Here is a 23,442-nt window from a genome sequence, read left to right as displayed (position 1 = left end):
TTCGGATATACATTCATTTTCTGAATTTGCTCTGAAGACCATTCATACCACTAGCTGGTGCAAGTACAACCCTACGAAACCTTACTGAGGGCGCACTTCCTCAGTCTGTCAGAAATAGAGCTGTGGTTCAATTTATATGTATTTCTGTATATGATATGACGACACGACCGACCATATGTGTATGGAATCAGACTGAATTTGTAAAAACAAATTAGCAACCTCTACGGCCGGATCTGAAAATAATCTTGAAGCAATTAAAGCTTGGTTTTGAATTTGTCGCCATGTTAAACTGTACTGGTTGTTACTGGAGTATCATTTTTCAATCAGACAACCACAATATATTCACTGAAAATTGTCAAAATATCAATAATTAGATAGACATTTTACATGTTAATCAGTGGTCGATATTATTCATAAGCAGCACAGAAATAGGTTGAAATCATTATCACCGCTGAGGGCGCTAAATCGCTGGGTGCGGACCCCAAAATCAATTTGATTTGATTTATCGTATATACAACTACATAATTTATTTACCTATAGGTGATACAATACTGTTTCGGGTGTAAGTCGAGTAGGTCATTGTACCAAATAAAACATTTTCAAATAAGCCTTCAGTCGGAGATATAGCCCCCTCCTCTCCCCAACTTGTGTTGTACTATGTAAGATGATTAGCATTTTGGCAATTTTAACATGGAAATACTTTGTTTGGTTATTTGACTTTGAAGAAGACTTTCAAGGCCAAAGGTCAAGGTCTTAAAAGAAAGCTCATATTTGATAATATAGTAGTCTTGCTGCCAGACTTGTGTCCCTTTAGTTGGTAAGTCGCCCAGAGCAGCGAAGTGAGGGACTGGACTAAAATCCCTCACTCTCCGCTCAGAGTGCACTAGTACTTCTTGCATCTTAGAGAGGGATGAATGTTACAAAGTCTGGTAGCGAGACTAATAATATGGGTGTAGGCACTTGAATGGCGTCACTACGTATCACCTACAAAGTTATGATGCATATTGTGAAATTTAACAACAAATATGATTCATATTTGATTCAGTCACAAGACAGAGTGATAAGTATATGTCTCAAATAGCATGTTACCTTTGTGCCAAGTTTGGTTGAAATCAGTTGGTGCATGCCAGAGATATGAGGGTGGACAGATGGACAGATGGAACCCAATGTATAAGCCCCCTTTGGGCATTCCAGTTGCAGCTAGTGCAGCTTGAAAGATGGTATGAAGAGGATAGGAGCATAGAAATAGTCACTCTAAAATGTGCTCAACATCTACACACACACACACACACACACACACACACACACACACACACACACACAGCATCCAACCACAATTAAACCACACACAAGCCTAGTTTAATAAATGAAACCACATATGAACCAAGTTATGCCAGAAAATACAGGATTTATTCTGACATTGTTGTGTAACAACACGTCTACATAATCAGCTCTGAAATATCAACATTAAACCTGTACTAGCTGTAATAGGGGTATTGTTTTTTCATCAAATGACCAACAATTTATTCACTGCATCAATAATTAGACATTGTACATGTCAATTTGAAGTCCATTTTATCTATAAGTAGTATAGTAATAAGTTGAAATTGTGATTTATTAGGGGGTGCTAATTTTTCAGTGTAGACACAAAAATCAATGTGATTGGATATGTTGCACCATATTGTGTGTACAGCTACATACATTTGTTTTACCCATTGGAGCAGGGTATACAATATTATGATTAAGTCATCATGTCTAAAAAAAAAGTTTCAAAATAAGTTCCCATTACAGCTAGTGCACCATTAAAACACCTGAAGTAATCTAAAATTTGTTTAAAGTAATACAAAGTTCATAGTTGAGCTTGTCAAATGTGTAATCATAATATTCCATGTCCTTTTGTGAAGGGCAGAAAACAGATAATTCTACATAAGTTCCCCAGTTGTTTTCAGCATTAAAAGTTTGTATAATAAAACACACGTATGAAAACTGTATGTTCTCAACAAAATAGGGTTCCAAAGATTCTTTAGCCCTGATACATGTAATAAAGTATCATCTGGTCAAGATATAGCAAGTAGAAAAAAAATATCAGTTTACCCAATTCTCCTTTTTCTTCTGAAAACTTTGTAAACACACTATATACCTAGCATTTACTTTTGCTGGGATTGCTGTAAGGTACACCATGATGGGGTGCCCTCACACATTGGTCAACCCTTTTTGCACAGCAGCCCGGTGAGTGTGGAGTGGCACAACTTATCTTACAGTCTAAGAGTGCTTGTGAAATACATTATGTTACCTTAAGTCACATAAAGTCCTTTCTGTAAAGCACACTTCACTTTGCTGACAGAAGAAATATTATGTTGGCATAATATGCAAAAGCAACCTAAAAGGTATTAGAATATTTCATGACAAAATGTGAAATTCTTGAATCAATGCTATGTGAGTTGTGGCAGATTTGACCCCAATTTTTCAAAGGTATCAGCCAAAAGTAATGTGTGGATTGTCTCAAATCACGTCAGCAAAATGTCTCTCAAGAGTAATAATAAAAGTATGTTGTAAACCAATGAAGCTTGGCAAAAGAGTGTCTAGGCAGTGGAGACTGTGAAAATATTACTGCTGCTTTATTATAATGTAGGTAATATCACAAACTTATCAGGTAATGATATATAAGTTTTGCTACATCCAGTACAACAACAAATATTACAATATATATGGCAACTGCAAACCATGAGGTGGACTGCTTTGCGTCCTTCTCTGTCGTCTGCAATAAATAAATAAAGACAATACAGAATGTTTCCATCAGCACTTCTTGCTTACATATAATGGTGTATATAAATATATATATAATGCATTTGGTAAATGGTTAGCAACTCAAAAAATTGAGGGGACAAGTGAACTTGGTATAGAAATATTCTTTCCATAGTCGAAGCAAATCATGATACTGTGAATATTGCCCTAGGGAAAACAGAATGTGAATAGTGCCACCATATGCATATTGAGGTCACTATGGGTCAAGGGTCAATACGATCTAAGTCAATCATTGAAGGCTAGGTTTCAGACTGTCATTTGAATAGTTCTACAAGCCAAGAACTCCTTTGACACTGGGGAGACCCTTCACTACATCTTTGATTCTGCTTTCATGGGACCAAAAATCATACTTGAGAAACCCGTTAGTAACTCTGGCGATATATAACACTTGACAATGACAAATACTTACTGACTGGATACCAGACACAGATCCTTTAGGGAGTGGTTGTGCAATGGATGGAGTCATTACCTCTGTTTCTGTTATCAACTCTCCTATCAAATAATGCTTGCCCGTTGAAACAATCTGGACCTCAAGTATTTTACCCAGTACATTGTCTAATTTTGGTACCAACACCTGATGAATGAATGAAAACATGAGAAAAGGTGGAATAGGTAGAAGCATGCTACTCAAAAATCTTATATGTTGCACATATTTGTATGGTAATAAAAATGTAACTTATAGTTTATTAGAAGACATTTACTTGTTATGTGTCACATAGTAGACATATACAACACATGCACAATTTCCGTATCTGTAGATTTTACGTGCAACATAAATTTGATCACATGGAATATTTACCGGTATGTTGAACATGACAACAATGTAAAACATGTCAAGTTTAGTCGTCAACAAACTGTCATGTGCGACAGGGTAAAATGAATGGAACACAATAGTTCTATGATCTTAAAGTGGCACAAGCTGAGTTTATAAGCTTTTTACTCAAGTGATAATATTTACCTAAAACCTTTCTAGTATAATGTTAATATGGATGCATGGTCTTCTGGCATTGTTTGAACAGTTGATTGCATAGTAGGGATTTCCTCAACGTTTTTTATATGTATAAAAATTATGTCATAGGATCGTTTATAAGTTATTAGTAGTATATCTTAAGACATGTATCAGGTTTGAGTTCAGTCAATTGCAAGTTGTTTAAACATGCCTCAGTAAAGTAGAATACTGCGAGTACCATTTGAATATGCAGCAAAATATTAAACCAAAAATGTATGAACTCAGCTTGTGACCCTTTACTACCAAATCAGAGTGACTATACAGTTTCAAGTAGGTGGGACATTGATTTTTTGCATCTCACAATGTATTTTGTTAATGAATTACATAAACCGAAATACACACTGATAGCATGCATGCATTTAGAATGACACATTTTATCTCACTGTGAACACAAATCAACAGTTAATAACATCAAATGTTCTATTTGTAACTACCTGTTCATAATATTTGTTATGTCCGACATAATATCTGCCATCAAAAGAGTCTTCCGTCACCAATACATGCTGTCGTTCACCAACTTTATGATCATATGGTGTGTAGCTTTTAAATAATTCAGAGAGTCTCTTTGTTCTTTTCTTCACCTAAAACATAAAAAGAGTTTTATAACTAAATGTTGATAGTCGGTCTTCTTGGGAGTTCTTCACCTGATCAATGATTTGCTGTGGAGTCCTGAGTTGTCAGTTCAGTATCTGTGCATTGCTACATTGCTGTGGAGTCCTGAGTTGTCAGTTCAGTATCTGTACATTGCTACTTTGGTCGTCAAGGCTGCCATTTGTTTTTGATTGTCTAAATGCTTGGGCATGACTGGAACAAAGACTTTAACATCAGTGTACCCAGCTGTATCAATGGGAACCTTATAGGATGTGATTGTTGTTTCACTATGTTATGCTATGCACTTTCAGGCCAGGGTTTCAATCCAAGGTTCTGGCATGTGCATTATCTTATCAGTGGAGGCATAAGGTTTACATACTAAGGATCCTTCTTTTGTTCTGGACCTATGTTTACAATAGCTCTGCCACATAAATGTGTGAGTTAATACCTAAATTTTAATCCTTATGTCAACTGGGTCTTTCATGACAGAAAGAATTGCATGTTAACCATGAAGTTTTCAACAGTATTATTATTGAGTGTATATTTCTACCCTTGGTGTGTTCTCACTACTATTTGACGTCTATCATGTCTGTCTCCTGCCTGGATTGTTTCAAATTTAAACTGTGGACTCGCGTGTTTAACAAAGCATGTGGTGTGGTCTGTATACCACTGAACAGACCAGTGCTCAGGAGTTTGGAGCATAGCAGATTTGATTGGTTGAATGTTGTAAGAAAGTACTATACAAAAAAGGCATTCAGTCTGATGGTTTTTGAGTTTAAGTTGTACACACACACACACACACACGCACGCACACATGCACACACACACACACACACACACACACAGATGGACAGACACCACACCATGCCTATACACAGACTGTTGCATACAGCACTACTGAACCTTAGTAGTGCACTGCAGTTGTGCTAAAAATGTGCATTATAAACTATTTGGTCTAAGAAATGTATTAGGTTGATGATTTCCTCAGAATATTGAGACAACAATAATATGGATATTTACCTCTCTAGTAGGAATACGTGGCATTTTAGCAGCTGGTGTTCCTGGTCTTGGGAAAAACTGATTGATGAACAAACTAGGAAACTTATACTGTTCAACCAAACTCATTGACTGCTCAAAGTCCTGAAAGAAATATCAAACAGACAGTGAAGGTATAATTATGATAAATGCAGTCATAATTAATATGCAGAAAATATTAGATATATTGTACTTCACACCTGGAGTTAAACAAAAACTTCAATAACTCTGTTTCATACAAACTACCCAACCATGCAACTTTGACTCCTAGTTTTTGTAATCTTGACAATTTGTAATTTGCTAGGGTACACCAACAAGTATCCCTTCCCATCACCCCTATAAACATTGTCCCTTTGTAGTGAATATTCATAATTGTCTTAAATCCATTGATCAAATGATGTTCCCTATTCTTATGTTCACGATATGTATGTATGACTCACACAGGTTACAACACACAAGCTGTTCAGTTGTAACTGTGGAAGTTGTCCTTCTGATCAGGATCGTCAACCAAGACAGATCGAAAGCTCAATGCTAAAAAAACTTTGAACTGCTTGTGTATTAGAACCTGTGTAAGTCATTTGATCTAGTGAGCTGATGTACATTTTTGGTCAACTGTATGTTTGATAGAAACTGAAATCTTTCTCACCTCCTCAGTTTCAGTTGGAAATCCACAAATTATATCAGTAGCTACGGTAACATTGGGGTCTCTTTGATAATAGGGAGAGAGAGAAAACATATTATAATAGTTTGCATAACACATACTGTATACGATGCAAGCACAAATGTGTAAATACACAATATTTTGTTGTACATCATAACTGGATATCTACAGCATGTCCTGATGTTCGGCTCTATTTCAATTTTAATTTGTATAATAATCCTAACAATTTTACTTCTTTTTCTACACTATACTTTAACAAGCCTTCATTGAACACATAATCCCAACTGGTGTTGTTACGCTAATTCGAATGGTGGTTCTATATAAAAAACTTTATAATTTATTGACCAATATGCCATTTGACCTTGAACATGGGGGTCAAAGTTAAAGGTCAAGGTGAAAAAAGAGAACTTACTTTGATTATATTGGTATGGACATTTAAATGGAGTCTCTGTGTATTTAACTACTTCTTCTCAGAGCGGTGCCCTTGTTGGGGTTAAAATTCCATCACTTCCCTCAAATTGTAGAAGGGCTGTTGCCACCCTTTTCTAACTTCTTTGATTTACATATTACCCTTAATAACTATGTGAAGCTTTGATATATCTCCATCACATTTAAATGATGTACTGACTAAAGTTTACTAAAAGTTGTTTACTAATGAACCAATGGCAAACAAGCAAACAAACATAGAAAGAGAATACAGAAGCTATTCACTGACAGAGGAAAGAAAATGCTCAAAATATAATCTTAGAATTACCCTTGTTTCAGAAAGTTTACAACATGTTTGAAATCATCCACACAATATTCTCTCTTCATGTCCATCAATACACTGTCTGAGCCAGACTGTACTGGTACATGTAAAAAGGAATACACCCTTGGATGTTGTAGAATCTTGGAGATTTCCTGAAATTGAAGGATCGTATGTGATCAGACATGAAGTGTGTACAGCTTCCACCAATGTTGTGACCATTTGTCTGCAGTTGGTCAGATTACAAAGGAGATGACAGGCATATACGTGATGTCATCAGCCATCTTTGTGCAAGGTTTAAGTGAATCAATGGATCTGAGCAAGAGAGAACTAGTAGTGCACAATGTCATAAGTCACCTTTGTGCAAGATTTAAATGCTATCAGCTGATGTATACTAGACAGTCAGCTGTGCATCCTTTCATGTCACCTTTATGCAAGATTTAAATGAAAACAGCTATTACAAGAAGTCATCAGTCATCTTTGCACAAGGTTCATATATAAAACCAACTGATGTATACCAGAGAACCAACTGTGTAATGTTGTCAGTCATTTTATCAGGTATAAATAGTAATAATCAGGGACGCAATGTGTGTGACTGTGAGTGCAAGTCTTTTAGACAAGCAAATGCCCTTATACCTCTAAATGTTCCAAGATATATGGTGGATTAGTCATTCCAATTCGTAACCTACACCCCTCTGGGATGACCTCCACTAATCGCCACAGTAAGTCAACAATGGTGACTCCAATGTCTTTGCCATATGCACCAGTATCTTCACTCGTCAACCAAATCTCACACACTCCCTCTGGTGAAATAGAAATAGTAAGTGGGTTAATTCTTTGACTCTTCAGTACACTATACTACAGTACAGAGCAGTCAGGTGATTCACCAGAAAAGTGCCTATAGAACGTATGTACATGTGGTCACAAGTGTAGAGATGTAACTTCTATAGCTTTAAATACATTATGACAGCAAGGTTTGAAATGGACTTTTTTAGTCAGTGGTCCATGTTGACCACCAGTTTTTTTATTTTGGTGGTCCAAAGCATAATGTCGTTGGTCCATACTTGTAAGTCATTTGTTATCACTGTTCAATTTATTTTACCTGTGTATTTCCCTTGTATCTATAATCTTTTCTTTCTTGTATTCTTGTAAATGTTACCTTATAATAACCTACACTTCTGATTAAAATAAAAGTTTTCATAGCTACTTGCTCTGAAATAGATATAATTTGTCACTGTGATAGTTCATTCCATATTCTTGCTTCACCTGACATTGATTTACAGAATTTTTGGAACAAGAGCTATATTTATTTATTTTTTTTTAAATCAGAGAATGTGTATTTACCTCTGAATGATTGTTCTGCTCTTTCTACCAGTTCATCAATTCCATAGCTTCCTAATTCACCTCTGGCATGTTTTGTCTTGCAATAAGTACATGCATTCAAACACCTTGTGAAACAATAGAGACATCAATATGCTAGTAGGTTCATTGGCATGTTTTGTTAAACTTTACATCAAACATACACACTTCATTTCATGTAATGAAAGGTCACTTGTATTATCAAATATTTGGTTCATCGTATCTCACAGCAGATTTCCAGACTCAGATCCGTCACTTAAAAGACACACTCTCATTTTTTTTTTACAGCAATTGACAAAGGGTTTGGATGACATGTGATGAAGGGAACAAACTAGAAATCATCTTCTTCTGATAAATTCAGTTTCACATGTCAACAATACATTGATTGAAAATATGCAAATGAAACTTTTCAATATGTCTGGATCATTTATACCTTGGACAACAGGGGCCAGGAGGGATAAACAGCATTTTGCCACTACTCATAGATGTTTACACTTGGAGGGTCATGTGTTAATAGGTCTTTCCAAAATTTGCCATGGTGGCGCTCTACTTCCTGTCTGTGTGTACCTTGAGGGTATACATGGTATAGGTTACCCTGTTAATAATCATAGCGCACTGCTGCTTTCCTCAATGACTGAACAATACAAAAAACAACCCTGATTTACGATTCTACAGAGTACCAAGGGACAAAGCTCTTAACAAGTCAATCAGTCTGGCGGTTTTTTGAGTTTCAGTTGTACACACACACACACACACTCACACACACACACACACACACACACACACACACACACACACACACACACACAGACTGAGACAGACACCACATCATGCCTATAGCACTACTGAGTGTTATCAATTCAGTTGTGCTAAAAAACAGTACAATGAGGTGATGATACTCCAATTTGAGTGAGGGCACTGTATTCTAAATTTCCTGTTTGCAGTCTGGAATGGCCTATTTGGCAAGCAACCCATGAGTTTGTTCTAGGATTACAGCTGAGTACTCCATAATGCAACATTGATACACTCTGATACAACAGTGATAATGGGAAAACAATAGGAAAAACCTATTAGAGGAAATAATATCTATGATGGTAATATTTTAAAACTTTATGTAAAAGCTGGTTACTGCTCCTGTTTCCTATGCTTGGAGAGAAAATACATGGAATTCATCTGTAAGGTAAATTTCACTTACCCTGTATTGATGGCTATTATTTCAATCAAAGGATTTTTTCTGATTTTAGGGAGACTCAATGAAGCCCCACCGCTTTTCTTTCCATCTTTCTTCTTTTGTCCAAACAGTCTAACACTGTGACCTAGTGTGAACAGTAAACATAGTCTTACTGGAAACATTTATATGGTGAGTTTGAAGTAGAAACGAAACCCCAACTGATAATTTCAAGAATAGATATTAATAAAAAAATGCTAAACTTTATTAACTCTCTGAGCCCCTCGGTTTCTGTACCTACAGTTATACCCTAAACATAAAGTTTTAAGTATAATGGGGTATACAACTCTTACTAGGATAGACGCAAACTAAATCTTTTGTTCTTCAATGTAGTAGATAACACAAGTGGGCGATAGCAGTCCCTCTGTTGTGTGATTCTAATCATTATCACCCTGTGATGAGGGTGATCAATATAATGTAAACATTGGAAGTCCCAACACAGTACATTGCAAGTTCATGGAACTCTGTCACTAAACTCTGCAATGCCTTCTTACTGAGACTATAATGAAACCAATGTCCATTCAATAGTTTATCACTGTTGTATCAACATTGTCAGGACAATAGTTTTAGTTTGTGTCTGTCTTATATTTGTGATTTTTTTCCGAGCTGTGTGTAATTATGCTCTTACCCTTAGACACATGTATGATAGGTTTAATCTACACACCCATGTTCTTCACGTACACCTATATGTAAACTATAGAACTTTCATCTTGGTTATCACTCCAGGTTAATAAATATGATACAGTCCACTAAACAACACCATACATGTACCCTCAGAAAAAATAGTTTACCCTATGCATTGCCTATGGTGCTACAAACTCCATTCAGTTGTGCTTGAAAAACAGCAAAGGAGGGATATTTCATATTGTATAAACAAGTGTATGTTATTTATGGGGGCAACATTTGAACTTGAGTTACAATATTGCTTTGCAGTGATGATCTAGTCAAGCTGTCCTATACCTAATGGGCAAATCATCGTAAAATTGTAGATTTCATGTGTAACACAAACAGAAAAGTAATGTTCTGGTTTGTGAGAATGATCAGATTCAAAACAATTATACCAAGTCTGTAAGGTAAACCATGATGGTGTGCCCTCAAGCATCGGTCAACCCTGGCCCCTATCACATCTGTCTTGAACTGTGTCCTTTCTAGCATTTGCATGCTGATAGAGAATGTTCAGGATAGAGCAGGCCTGTAAGATACGCTGTGTCATTCTAACCTCAGTGGTCTGAAGGGGGTTAGGCGATGTGTGAGGGTGCCCTCACATGGCATACCTTACATGTACAGACTAGGTATATACCTTTGAAGGTTTCTTCTACGACTTCAACAATTCTGTCAATTTGCTGCACACCGACGACACTAACTCCTTTGATATAGTCTAGCCTTGGTTGGGCTTGGGGCACACAACCAGCAACTACTAAATGTTTGTTGAGTTCTTTGGCTTTGTTGATGGAGTTACGGAAATGATCCTCAGCTGGAGTTTTCACAGTACAGCTGTTAAGAAGCCATAGATCGGCTAACGCTTCATTATCTGTAGAAAATTGAAGAACAACCATCAAATGTTAGCTTGGTTTAATTCTGAATCTCATAGCCACGATGTTAACAACACAGTCTCTGCACCACATCAAGCACATTAGGTAGTGGCTTATTCACAAGTGGATACTAACCTTGTACTCTAATAGGAAAGACAATTTGGGGCCAAGTTGATTTATATGTTATTACTGAATGTTCTACACCAGTGTTCTCCCCACTCTAGAAAATTTGAAAGCATGGTGCTCACACCATCCTTACTACCCAGGCTGCCACGCTTGGCAGGTTACTACCATGCTTCAAAAGTGTTCTACCACCCTTGAGGTTTAGTAATCTTTGAATGACAATATCATAATAATACTTTCAAATGAACAGAAATGGCTGATCACAATGTCCATGTACATGTATGTATGTGTTGAATATAAACATGTCAGAGTATGTTTTGGTGTTGCACACACACATTATATGCTAATCATTATGCAAATTACTGTTATTGATATGTACATTATTACGCAAATTGGGCACCATAGTTGCAATCTATCCTGGGGAAAACACTGCCCATACACACATAATTTGTTACTAAATGCTCTCCATACATACAGAATGAGGAATGGTAGCTTAATGCACTATGCATTACACAATGAATGACAACCCTATCTGATATGCATTAGTGCCAGAAGTGGCAGCCCTATGTGCACACACATACATTGTATACCAAGAAAGGTATTCAACCCGTAATGGCCACCCTGTCTCCTATGCATATTTTAATACATCTATATATTTTTGGCTGTTCTATCCTTTGCACATGCACAAGAATGATAGCCTTGCCAATTATTCATGCATCAGGAATAGCAGCAGTGTATATACCACATACACCACAAGAAGTAGCTGTTCCATCCATTACTGTTACCATGGACAAAAATAATATGAAAACTGATGCATAAGAACAGTGACAGACTAATACAGTGTGAAGTACTTTGTAACCTTACCTATTATTTTATATCCATATGCAGCCAACTGACCAGCCATATACTCACTATCAGAGTTATTATGAGAGCAGCCCCAGGTCTTGACATAAATACTTTGTGTACCTGGTATGATACTGAAAATAACATAGACAAGTATCAGATACAGTAATTGTGCTCTGTTAAGTGACATATTAAAGTGTGGAAACTTTGTTTTCTTCTATTTGTATGGTGTGTTTATACAAGTGTGATTGTCCATGGTTGTCACATAAGCTAAGAGAGTAAAATTCAATCATTGAAGGGGATTCAATTATGTGTAATTTTATTAAGCAGACTCACAATCGATGTTTTAAAAAAAAAAATCTAGATGTTTGTATCTCAGTGTTTGTGTTTAGGATAGTAAGTGTACAGTGGTCCCCATCAAAAATTACCATAATGTACTCGGTATTCAAGTTTTATCATATTTCTTTCCTCTAACACTGCATGAAAGGGTGGTGTTTCCAGTTCAATATACATGACAATCACACAGCGGAATTGCCGTAAATCTGGAAATGCTGTGTGACTGTCATGTATACAAAAAGAAATAAGCCACTCTACATGCAGTGCTAATTCTGCTACCACAGTTCTCACATCTCATCAAAAACCTTATCCTACAGCTAGACCGACTTGGCCAATCAGAAGCCTTGATTTTGGTTGGTTATATGGAGCCATAACCCACTCTTTCTTAGGGGTGTGACCTAAATTACACTTGGCACTCAATTTGCATGCAACAAATGACAAAATATTTTGAAAAAGATCTGTTTGAGCCAATCACGCCAGAGTATAAGTAAGATAGCCAACTTGTTCGGTAGGGCCTGGTTATGTGCCAAAAACTTGGGGGCTATGCCCCCTCGTTTATTGGCTCATAACCCTCCCGAACTCATTGACTATCTATTACTTAGATCTTGTTTGTATCATCACACATTACTTGCACTTGTACATGTATGTTGTTATTATTCAGTTTATGACTGCACTGTTCTACTTTCATGCACTGTGATGATGTAATGATTGTGTGACATACATGTAACAGCATTTGAAAGTTATCCCACTCAAATATTTGTAATAGTTAGCAGACATTAGAATGGGGAGTTGCAGTTGAAGGCCTCATTCTTTGGTTGCCTACGTCAAGTATTGAAAATTCCAGACCTAAAATACCGGTAATTAGCATGGTTGTGATTCCTTTCATTGGTCACACAATGGAAGAACTTTACATGTGATATGGCTGTTACCCTGTACATTAATAATCACACCATAAGTGTGATTATTAATTGTCATCGCATCAAATACAACTTTAGAAATGTGTTGTTATGGTTGCCATGGTGCAGCATCCTACAGTTCATAAAGCAGAAAGAACCTGGCAAAAACTTGTAATGCTCAAACAAACAAACTCATACCTGGTTATTTCAATCAAACACATTCAGAGCTAGGTGGGTTGAACCAACACTGTGGTAAGAGGTACAGGTAACCAAGCTAATCACTTGGCCACTGATAACCCATTTTCATGACTTTGACAACCTGCTCCACATGAATTTACTAAAAGTCCTGACAGATACAATCATACTTTACTACCTGTCAGCATGTGTTTTTTCTTCACTCCTGGTGAACAATTTTGGTGTCCTGTGTCTGACTACAACATTCTTCCTAGCATTATATCTTTCATTTGGTGTCACATCTGACTCTGACACAAAGTCTTCGATATCTTTGATGTCTTGATCACACACTGGCATCTAAGAAGTAGAAATGCAATAATTGTCACACAAAACTTTCATATTATCAACAATTTGATCACACTGCTGTTCCTTGAAGAAACCTTTACAGGTCAGTTATACAAATTTCTATCAGTATCACTTGAAGAATAAAGTTATTTTGTAAAAATATAAATTTCTTTCGACTCAGCTGTAATTATTTTGATTTTTTCTCCTAAATTTTTCTCGTAAGAGGAATGTCTTGCTTTCCACTTTACCAAACCCAAACAAAATGTTCAATTTTGAAAACTCTGACAAAATTTGGATAATATTTTATTTATGTGCACAATACAATTTTATTGGTTGTCTCTGACTCTGAGATGTGATTTTATCCACAGTCCTTCTAAAATCCACAACATACTGGATCAAACTTCTATCGAGAAACGTGTTCATGCCTTCATAACATCTCGATTAGATTACTGTAACAGTTTACAATGTACTTTATGGCCTTCCTTTATATGAGATTCACAAACTCCAAATTATTCAAAACTCAGTGACCCGACTTGTCACCAGAAAGAAAAAATGTGACCATATTACTCCAATTCTTCATGATTTACACTGGTTCCCTGTTCAGCAGCGAATTGAATTCAAAATTTTATCGATTACTTTTAAAGTTATAAATTGAATTGCACCATCTTTGAATTGCTGACAAAATGAGCCACTGGTTGTACCCTTCGTTCTCAGTCCAATGATAACATTAATTTACACCAGCCTATTGGCAGTACTATGTATTATGGTACTTAAATCGAGCTTTATCAGTCTGTGCCCCTCATATGATCTATGTACCGATTCGCGATTTTGACAATCCCAATTTAGTTGTCTGAAGATCGCTCAAAGCGCAAAACTCTGAGTAACGACTTATTAGATCCTTATTCTTTTGAATTAAGTCTATATATATATATATATATATATATATATATATATATATATATATATATATATATACAGTATATACATATATACATATATATATATATACAGTATATACATATATACATATATATATACATATATATATAGATAGATAGATAGATAGATAGATAGATAGACAGAGAGAGATAGATAGATACACACATGGAATATAACGTGATGGTAACTGAATATGTTTTGTGAATATGCATATTCAAATATGCCTGATGACACTAGTGTTTGTACTATATGGCCATCCTTGTATTGAATCTCAGCCCACAAACGACTGTGGTGCTGGACTCTCTTACAGTCCTCGGAGCTTCGCATCACTAAAATTGAAGGAGTTGTTTTGTATGTACAGATATCATCTACTGCATAATTGTACTAGCCTCATTGATCACATTGTGCTAACCATTTGTTGACGAGTTAATTTTAGTGATGCGAAGCTCCAAAGACTGTCAGAGAGTCTACTGTGGTGCTAGCTCTGGATTTATACGCTGCGGAGTGGGAGAAGACGTGTCGAAATCCCGTAGCGTATAAATCCAGAGCTACTGTGGTGCATACAACTTACAAGTAGATTGTGGTGCAACACACTGTAAAAGTGTAATTGAAATATAGCTGTGAACCTGACTTTTGAAATATTACCTTGTTTTCCTATAGCTGATAGTTAGGATTATGTATTATACAAAGTTGGAAATGTTGGGATCTCACGTTGGAATAAGACACTCGAGTGATTCCATCCTCTCAATAATAATGGTATGTACACAATATGGGAATTATATAGTATTTCCGACGCGTCACTGACTGTGTTCGACGACACACAGCTCTTTGAACTTCCAAGGCCCCTTTCACAACGACTGCGGGGGCTAATCTTATTTACACTGTTTTCAAGCCCTGGTCATTCAACTCCGCTTTACATGTACCTTCAATCATCCAAAATTTTTGTCATCGAACTTGCGTTACTGAAAACTTCGAGTATGCGATATAGATTTCACACAGGACAGCAACATTACGCCGTGGTGTCGTAAAACAGTATATTACTAAACTTTACGACCAAAATTGGCGTAACATGCTATATCATACCATTTTACGACTAGTTCAAACTGCGGGTCAAAGTTCACGTCGACCGTCTGCTATACTTTACATTACAAATTACACGATTTAGATCCTATCTGTACACATTGTCTTGCGTGTGGTATGTTTATCTTTTTCTATCGTAAGGTGTGGCAGTATTTTAAAAATACCTTTTAAAGTCCTTGTTCACATAATGTTGTACTCTCATTTCTCTCAGATTTAGGAGAGTATATTACCAGAGCACCAACCACCAACCACAATGCCAATGGAATCTATTTTGCGGGGATGGATCAGTTTAGTGGCGTTCATGGCTGTAGGAAATACAATACAATGTTTCGTAGATGAATCATTCCTAGCATCTAAACTGTACACAGGACAACCTACACTTGGTAAGAAAAAATTGATAGTACACGACAACCGTATATACAGAGGACAGGGGCACGTATTATTGCTTTAAAAGATTGCCCCCCCCCCCCCACCCCTGGATTGCCATTTTCTTAGGAAAATATCGTACGAATCCTGCTGCTACAAATGTAGTATACTAGTAGAAATATTAAATATTAATATTGCTTTTTCCTTACAGGTAGGAATATATAGTCAAAAGGTTGTTATATTTAGTCTGTAGACCAGGAAAACAACGATCTAAGAAATATTGCACGCCCCTCTGATACAGAGGCTGAGAGTGGGGTATGCAGACAACGAATGGATGGCCAATACACTGCATACCTGTTTGTGTTTCAAATGAAAGAATATTTGATAGAAATTTCTCATCCATTTTCTGAAACAATTATTAGTTTTTGGTGAATATTTTAAGGTACTTGTAGTATCCTACTTACTGAAGTATCATGCATCATGCAATTTGCATCACTTAAAGTGAAGTAAAACCTGGTATTACATGCAAGACTGTCACTTGACATATAAACAAGTCAATGGCATTTTGGAACGTATATACAATAGGTGTTCTTGAAACCCCTACTACAAGTAGCGATAAAACTCTTAGGTCATGAGTCTTTTCTGCCTGAGTGAAGAAAATTAGTAGGACCCTACCTAAGGGGTTGGGAAAATACTGGTGATATGGAAAGTTTTGACCTATATTTGGAGCATCACAGAATCAACATTTTTTGTTTGTATGCATTCACTCTAGTGTGTGTGTGTGTGGTATAATTTAAAATCTAATATTGCATAGAACAAGGTGGTAGACCACCAACAACTAAAATGAACTATTTTGATCTAATCATGAGATAATGAAATTAAACTATTGCTTGTAACTCATCATTTTGTGTTTGGATCAGTCTTTTCTTGAAATCTCCGCCCCCCCCCCCCAAAAAAAAAAAAAAAAAAAAAAAAGAAAAAGGAAAAAAGAAGAAGAAAGAACAAGCAAGGCCAGGTTTTTGCTAAAAGTTGGGGAACCTAAGTTCAGAGAGGAAGTAACATTGGTGTAGTTTCCCATACATTTTGTTTTAGTTTTGTTAGCTGGGTAATACTATTATTATATTACATATTATTACCCTGTCAAGTGTATTGAGAATTTTGGTAGATATTAGTCTACTTACTATCCTTAGCAAAACACTGGAAGTCATCATCAATTGTATTACTGAAAACAGAACTGGTTTTGTATAATATTTGCAGTGCATTCTGCTTCAGACAGCGAGATAAATTTTCAAAAAAATTTTAAACTGATCAAATGTTTATTTTTTTCCAGTGAATCCTTTAATGGCAAGACTGTTTGGTGTGTGGACATTGTTGGCTGCAATTGTCAGATTTTATGGAGCACTCTACATTAGACATAAACCGTATGTATAATCACCTAAAATGTTGATAAAACACATTTGTTGAATCAGGAATGTGAGTGTGTTTCAAATGCCAGACTGAAAATCTGCCCATTGATAGTTGGTCTAGACTACATTTCGACTGTTACACAGATTCTTTGGTAGGTTTTGAACCACTGTTGTAAACATGCTCACCCAGCTGTATAAATGGGGACCATATAGGATGGGATGGATTGAATCCTATGCATTCAGCGATAGAAAGGGTTAGATACTCCAAAGGGGATAACACTTATTATTGCATATCAGTATAGGTCAGTTAATGCTTGCATCAACGCGTTCACATAATATTGATATCTGTACTGCAATGTACTGCACATCGTTACATACCTGTATACAGATGAACACACAAGCATTCCATGCAGTTCATAAAATCATGATAATGCACAATGTATTTTTTACAAAAATTGTTAATTCAGATCAACGTTTTGGGGGAACCCCCGGTAGCAGAAAGGGGGAATATGGTAAAACTGGCATAGTTTCCAATACATTGTGCTGTAATTTTGGTTGGGAACTCTGGTAAAATGACAGGGGAACTCAGGTAGATTTTACCTATTGACCACCCTTAATATGAAAAATATCAGAGCCTCATGATGCTTGAGATTCTGTGTGGATACTGAAGGTATTTGCACTCATGGTTGTTATGTTTTCGGGTGCAAGTTACTCACTTGGTTCATAAAAATGTAACTGAGAACATCAAAAGCATTTGTTCAGATGTTTAGAGTAATGCTTGGCATACTGCATTCTCACAAGCCAGAGCACATATTTCTGCTGAAGCAACAAGACTCTGGTACGTCTTGTATGATGCCATAAAAGAGGCTGTGGTTGGTGACAATGGCCATACTTCCACTCATGAGTTTTGGGGCTCTGTCATATTACAACATTTTGAAAACTTAACTCCTGCACACACATTCTTTTTTCTGTTTGTTTCTCCAGGATGTACAACCTAACATTGTGTTCGTTTGTTTTGGCACTTGTACACTTCCCAGTGGAAACATTTATCTATGGTAGTTGTACAGTATCTATAGGAGTAATCACACCAATATTGGTATCAGGTAAGGGCACTGACATACAAAAATAGAGGGGGTGGGTGGGGGTGATTTCTCATTATTTTGTTATGTAGCAGAGTGGCATGGGGTGGTAATTTGCTTTTAAATTGAGGACAAAGGTAAAAGAACACCCGTGATGACCATTGGAATGTGTTAGTAGATTCAGTCAGTAATTATTGCATTAAAAAAATAACAAAAAAAACACACACAAAAATCAAGAAAAACTACCAAAAATCGACTGACTAAGGTAGGAGGCTAAAGTGGGAATACAAAGATGGGAAATACTCTGAATATTTTTAAATAATTTTACATACATTATATTACAGGTATTTCTGTGATACTTATGATAATTGGTTATGGCTTTGTGGATTTTGATGACGAGGGCTCAAGGCAAGCAAGGAGAAAAAAAACAGCCTAAACAATCTAAAAATCTGTCACCTACACAGGGAAAGAATCCAAAGAAAATATTTACTTGATAACTTGTCAAGAAAAGACATCTTTTTTTAAAATAGATACTTAATATTATTCATGTTGCTGAAATGAACTTGAAAGATTTTAATTCAAACCAAATGATGAGAAAATTCTTCTTTTTACCACATCAGATGACTGGAACTGTCAATGTAATGGTTATAGTGAACTACAGAATTTTATGTTAGGTCATGCTAGGTCAAAGGTCATGCTAGGTCAACCTAAAACAAGAGGCTGTGGCAATCTTTCTTTAGTAGCAACTGTCAAATATAAATGTACAACCTCACAGTGGTACTCAATACTTGTAAAATCATGAAAATGTTAACCGAACTTGTTCCTGCTAGCCTGTAAGATTGTTGTTCAGCCCATGTTGTTCAACCCTATACAGGCTTCTGTGAGTGCTGGCTGATAGCATGGCATGAAGGTCGTATCTTAAAGACTAGTTTAATGTTATCTTGGAATGTATACCTTTTTACAGTATACTGTCATGGCTAAATGAGCTGAGTGAGTAAATGATATAACTTATAAGCACATTTACACCATATTCTGGTTCAAGTTCCAAAAATTTACATTATTTAAAATGAAATAAGCAGAACTATTTGGATGGACTGAGAATATCATTGAAGCACTCAGAAATTATACTTTTTGTCAACAACCAATTTAGAAGGAAGCAGCCTCAGTATTCAACAGTCATGCCATTGCCCACACTTCACCGTAGTCCAAAATCTGTTTTGAAACAGCACTCCTAGTGGTCATACTAGATGATCTTTCGTTTTCGTGATACCTGGTCTATTGGAAATACTAGTACCTTCTCCTCCATTGTAATGTATGACCAGAGTTCTGTGCAGGCCATGTTCCACCCACATTTCAGACTGATAGGGATATGAAATGATGAATTCTTGCAATTGACATTTATTGTGGTTATGTCATTAACCTATACACTCTTCATATGTTTATCATCATTATGTGTTTCATAACGGATTAAAATATACCCCTTGATCAGGAGCACATTCCACAATAACCATTCCATGGAAAGTAATGAAATTCACTGTAGTGAGTATCACATAATGCTAGATTAATACATGTGCTAGTTTTCAGCTATTGGCAGACTGGGGGCAGTGTTCTACCCCAAAGTAACAAGAATGGGGTGTGGGTAGGGGTTGGGGTGAAAAGGGGAGACAAAATATATTTTTGAAATATTCCAATTTTTTTGTGAGGTACCAAGCTGTAATTAATCAGTTGTGTCAATTATTAGCAACATTTTGAATAAAATACTTGAGAAAGGCTTAGAAAATATACATGCAGTGTGTTATATATAGCTATATTTATATAGTGGTACAAGGTTATTAGCATATATAGCTAGCTCCTTTGCACTGGTGGATTTCGACTAAACGTCCCACTGTAGTCTGGACTCTGTAGTAGTTTGCAGAGGGATGCTAGTCAAAATCTGTCAGTGTGAGGTATCTAGGCTACCAATTATAAAATTGGTTTGTTTAAACATTGAAAGGAAAATTAAGCCATCTCACTACCAGACAGCATAGATATAAACGGATAACTTTCCCCGCTGAACTGAGATGTCCTATACCTTTACTAAACTCTGTACCACATACATTCTTATTCTTATGGACTGTGATTACGTGCTCCACAGTTGAACATGCATATTGGTCTGTTAGGTGAATGTTGTTGCATTTGAGCAAAGAGGATCATCACAGACAATTAATCTGTAGCTTTTGTGTTTGAACGCCCCTCCCCCACATGCACATGCATACAAGAACGTAAAACTTTTCTTAGTGTTAGGGAGCCTTCAGTAATTACGGGGGGAGGGGAATTAGGCTCGTAAAATGTGACCCTCCCCCAACTCTGTCGGTCGTGCTAAAAAGTGGCCCTCCCTAAACTTTTTTTTTCTCTAAAACATGACCCTCCCCCTATTTAAAACATGAGTTAGTCCCAGAATCAATGATAAGGACTTCATCCCACTGCTGCCACCAATGTTGAAAGTTATAAAGGCATTGGATATTTTCCCACTACTACTGCCATGTGGATGTGTGTGTGTGTGTGTGTGTGTGTGTGTGTGTGTGTGTGTGTGTGTGTGTGTGTGTGTGTGTGTGTGTGTGTGTGTGTGTGTGTGTGTGTGTGTGTGTGTGAAGGCACTGCATTAATAAATACCTGCATCCTAACATTGTCAGGAGTGAGGTCAAACATCTCCACAACATTATCTCTAGTATTTTACCCAGCAATGTTCGGCACAATACAAAGAGTTAAAGTAAAAATGAAACCCTGCCTCTAATCCCATTTTCTAAAATATGGCCCTTCCCCGAGAGCCAATTTGTAAAAAGTGCCACCCCACCCCCTGTAAATACTGAAGGCTCCCTAACAGACAAACAACTCTGACGACTTTCCTGTAGAGAGTTAATTTTGTATCGTACAGCAACCTATGGTCATGGACTATATATGTACGTAGAGTGCGCCATCTAGCAAATGATCAATGCAATGACACTGAATATAATTACGAGGAGCCGGGGAAAATTAAGCCCAGTCGCGGTTCCGTAAAAAGTGGCTCTCCCCCGATTCCGTTTATAAAAAGTGGCCAGCCTCCACATTTGATGTGAAAAGGGACTGATAATCAATGGTAAGGAGTCAATCCCATCGCTGCCATCATAATGATGAATTTAAAGAGAAAGAGAGAGAGAGAGAGAGAGAGAGAGAGAGAGAGAGAGAGAGAGAGAGAGAGAGAGAGAGAGAGAGAGAGAGAGAGAGAGAGAGAGAGAGAGAGAGAGAGAGAGAGAGAGAATTCAGATATAGGTGGTCGTATCTTGAGGGTTAGGAGGTGTATCTCAACAGCGCAGTGACCAGGCTATAGCCTTTCAAAAACAAAAAAAAAAGTAATCAAGTCAAATCAAATTTAAATAAAAAGATAACCTTGCAAGTACGTCATTGTCACAAACGCAGAAAGATATACATGTACAATTTAATAACTGCAATAAATATAGCTTTGTTTTATTTGCAACTCTTTCTTATTTATATTATTTTATTTTGTGTACATTACTCAACATTTTTCCTTATTTTACTTTTTTTTCTTATTGGGTTTACATAGCGGAAGACCAAGAGTGACGGAGCGAAACCGCTATATAGTTTATACTGCAGTTATTGTACAATAATACACAGGGGACTGGTAAAAGAGACAGTGTCGGGCATATAAAATGTATTAGACCATGGTCCAAAAAATATACGTCAGGCAATTCATAGCTTACAACGAAATTTCGATTTCCAGAATTTTACTTTTATATTCTTCTAGTAAGAAATTTAAAAGTTGAGTCCTATCTCTTATATATCATGTTATATAAATTCACGTTTTGGTGACGTGCGGCACAAGTGAAGCTTCACGACTACAAGAAGGCCACAATGCTGCCAATTATCACTCCCACCACTCATCTTGCTACTCTTCATTTTCGGCCTACTTAATTGTCTCCGCTCTCTCCGCTCTCGTCACACTTCACACTTCACATTTCACATTTCACATTTCACATTTCACACTTCACATTTCACATTTCACACTGTGCACGTTCATGTTGTGTGACATTTACAGCATCATCATATCATGACCGATAACGACAGCTTTCTATTTTCTATATACATGTAGTAAAACTATCTATGAAGATTACCATTACGAAACTTTCAAGTTCACTTTTGCCCCAAAGTGCAATATAAGCGAAGCACTGATTGTGAAACAGCCAAGCATTTACTCTACATGTACATGTGTGGTAGCTAGGTAATACATGTATATGTAATATGTATATGTATGTATATGTATACATGTATATGTATATGTATGTGTATATTATATTATATTATGTAAAGTTATGTTTGAACTAATATATTAGAGAATTCATGTAAGAAACAGGGATAAGAACAAATATTTACATGTACCACATTTCAGACAAGGCTATATGCCATTGTAGAAAAAGGATTTTTTTCTTCCCTCACAATCCAAAACACAATGACACCCCCCCCCCCCATTCACAATACATGACTGTGGGAAAAAGCTGTTGTACATGGATGTTGTAAAAGCCTATGTTGCACTGCTATTTTTCACATCCATGTTACATTCATGTTGGCATACCAGCTACACATCCGGTCAAATCGAGAACTACACCTAGTGTGTTGGCCAGAGCTGTTACAGGGATATTGTACACATTGCTGGTACAGATCTAGACCCCGTGGCTCCACTGAGATGGTACAGCTATGTGCACAACCCTGTCCTAGGTATGTGAATGTTACAGGGGTGTGCAAGGTTCCCTGTACATACAGGAAGGAGTTTCCCACCTCCCACCTCCCACTCCTGGAATTTCATTTTAAAAGAGTGCTGTGTTGTTTTAACATGCCAAGGTGGTAACACTAACAATA

The 23,442-nt window shown here is 36.7% G+C and overlaps 2 protein-coding genes across 2 annotated transcripts; one reads left to right on the top strand and one right to left on the bottom strand.

Moving 5' to 3' along the window:
- Positions 1–1,444: 1,444 nt before the first annotated feature.
- On the bottom strand, positions 1,445–13,694 carry LOC144451573 (threonylcarbamoyladenosine tRNA methylthiotransferase-like). The gene is made up of 12 exons (XM_078142457.1): positions 13,537–13,694; positions 11,953–12,065; positions 10,734–10,964; positions 9,401–9,521; positions 8,191–8,294; positions 7,483–7,649; positions 6,856–7,001; positions 6,087–6,147; positions 5,426–5,545; positions 4,249–4,395; positions 3,215–3,379; positions 1,445–2,758 (listed from the first exon to the last, which is right to left on the bottom strand). The coding sequence occupies exons 1-12, from the start codon at positions 13,692–13,694 to the stop codon at positions 2,639–2,641; spliced, it is 1,653 nt and encodes a 550-aa protein (XP_077998583.1). The 3' UTR covers positions 1,445–2,638.
- A 2,092-nt stretch (positions 13,695–15,786) lies between these two features.
- Positions 15,787–19,486, top strand: LOC144453758 (ergosterol biosynthetic protein 28 homolog). Its single transcript, XM_078145100.1, has 5 exons — positions 15,787–15,816; positions 15,913–16,084; positions 17,398–17,488; positions 18,458–18,576; positions 18,897–19,486. The coding sequence occupies exons 2-5, from the start codon at positions 15,955–15,957 to the stop codon at positions 18,986–18,988; spliced, it is 432 nt and encodes a 143-aa protein (XP_078001226.1). The 5' UTR covers positions 15,787–15,816; positions 15,913–15,954; the 3' UTR covers positions 18,989–19,486.
- Positions 19,487–23,442: the final 3,956 nt, after the last annotated feature.

Source organism: Glandiceps talaboti, chromosome 2 (genome assembly GCF_964340395.1).
Source record: "Glandiceps talaboti chromosome 2, keGlaTala1.1, whole genome shotgun sequence".
In the NCBI taxonomy this organism is placed as follows: Eukaryota; Metazoa; Hemichordata; class Enteropneusta; family Spengelidae; genus Glandiceps; species Glandiceps talaboti.
The sequence above is the reverse complement of the archived record's forward strand: the minus strand, read 5'-3'. Positions and strand labels throughout refer to the sequence as shown.

What these genes read in the sequence shown, in the direction of transcription:
- LOC144451573 (XM_078142457.1), bottom strand. Translation starts at nt 13,694, where the DNA reads ATGCCAGTGTGTGATCAAGACATCAAAGATATCGAAGACTTTGTGTCA. An exon ending in CGTAGAAGAAACCTTCAAAG is followed by an intron (nt 9,522 to 10,733) that starts GTATATACCTAG and finishes TGTTCACACTAG; the next exon opens with GTCACAGTGTTAGACTGTTT. An exon ending in ATAATAGCCATCAATACAGG is followed by an intron (nt 8,295 to 9,400) that starts GTAAGTGAAATT and finishes TTGTTTCACAAG; the next exon opens with GTGTTTGAATGCATGTACTT.
- LOC144453758 (XM_078145100.1), top strand. Translation starts at nt 15,955, where the DNA reads ATGCCAATGGAATCTATTTTGCGGGGATGGATCAGTTTAGTGGCGTTC. An exon ending in CACAGGACAACCTACACTTG is followed by an intron (nt 16,085 to 17,397) that starts GTAAGAAAAAAT and finishes ATTTTTTTCCAG; the next exon opens with TGAATCCTTTAATGGCAAGA. An exon ending in CACACCAATATTGGTATCAG is followed by an intron (nt 18,577 to 18,896) that starts GTAAGGGCACTG and finishes ATTATATTACAG; the next exon opens with GTATTTCTGTGATACTTATG.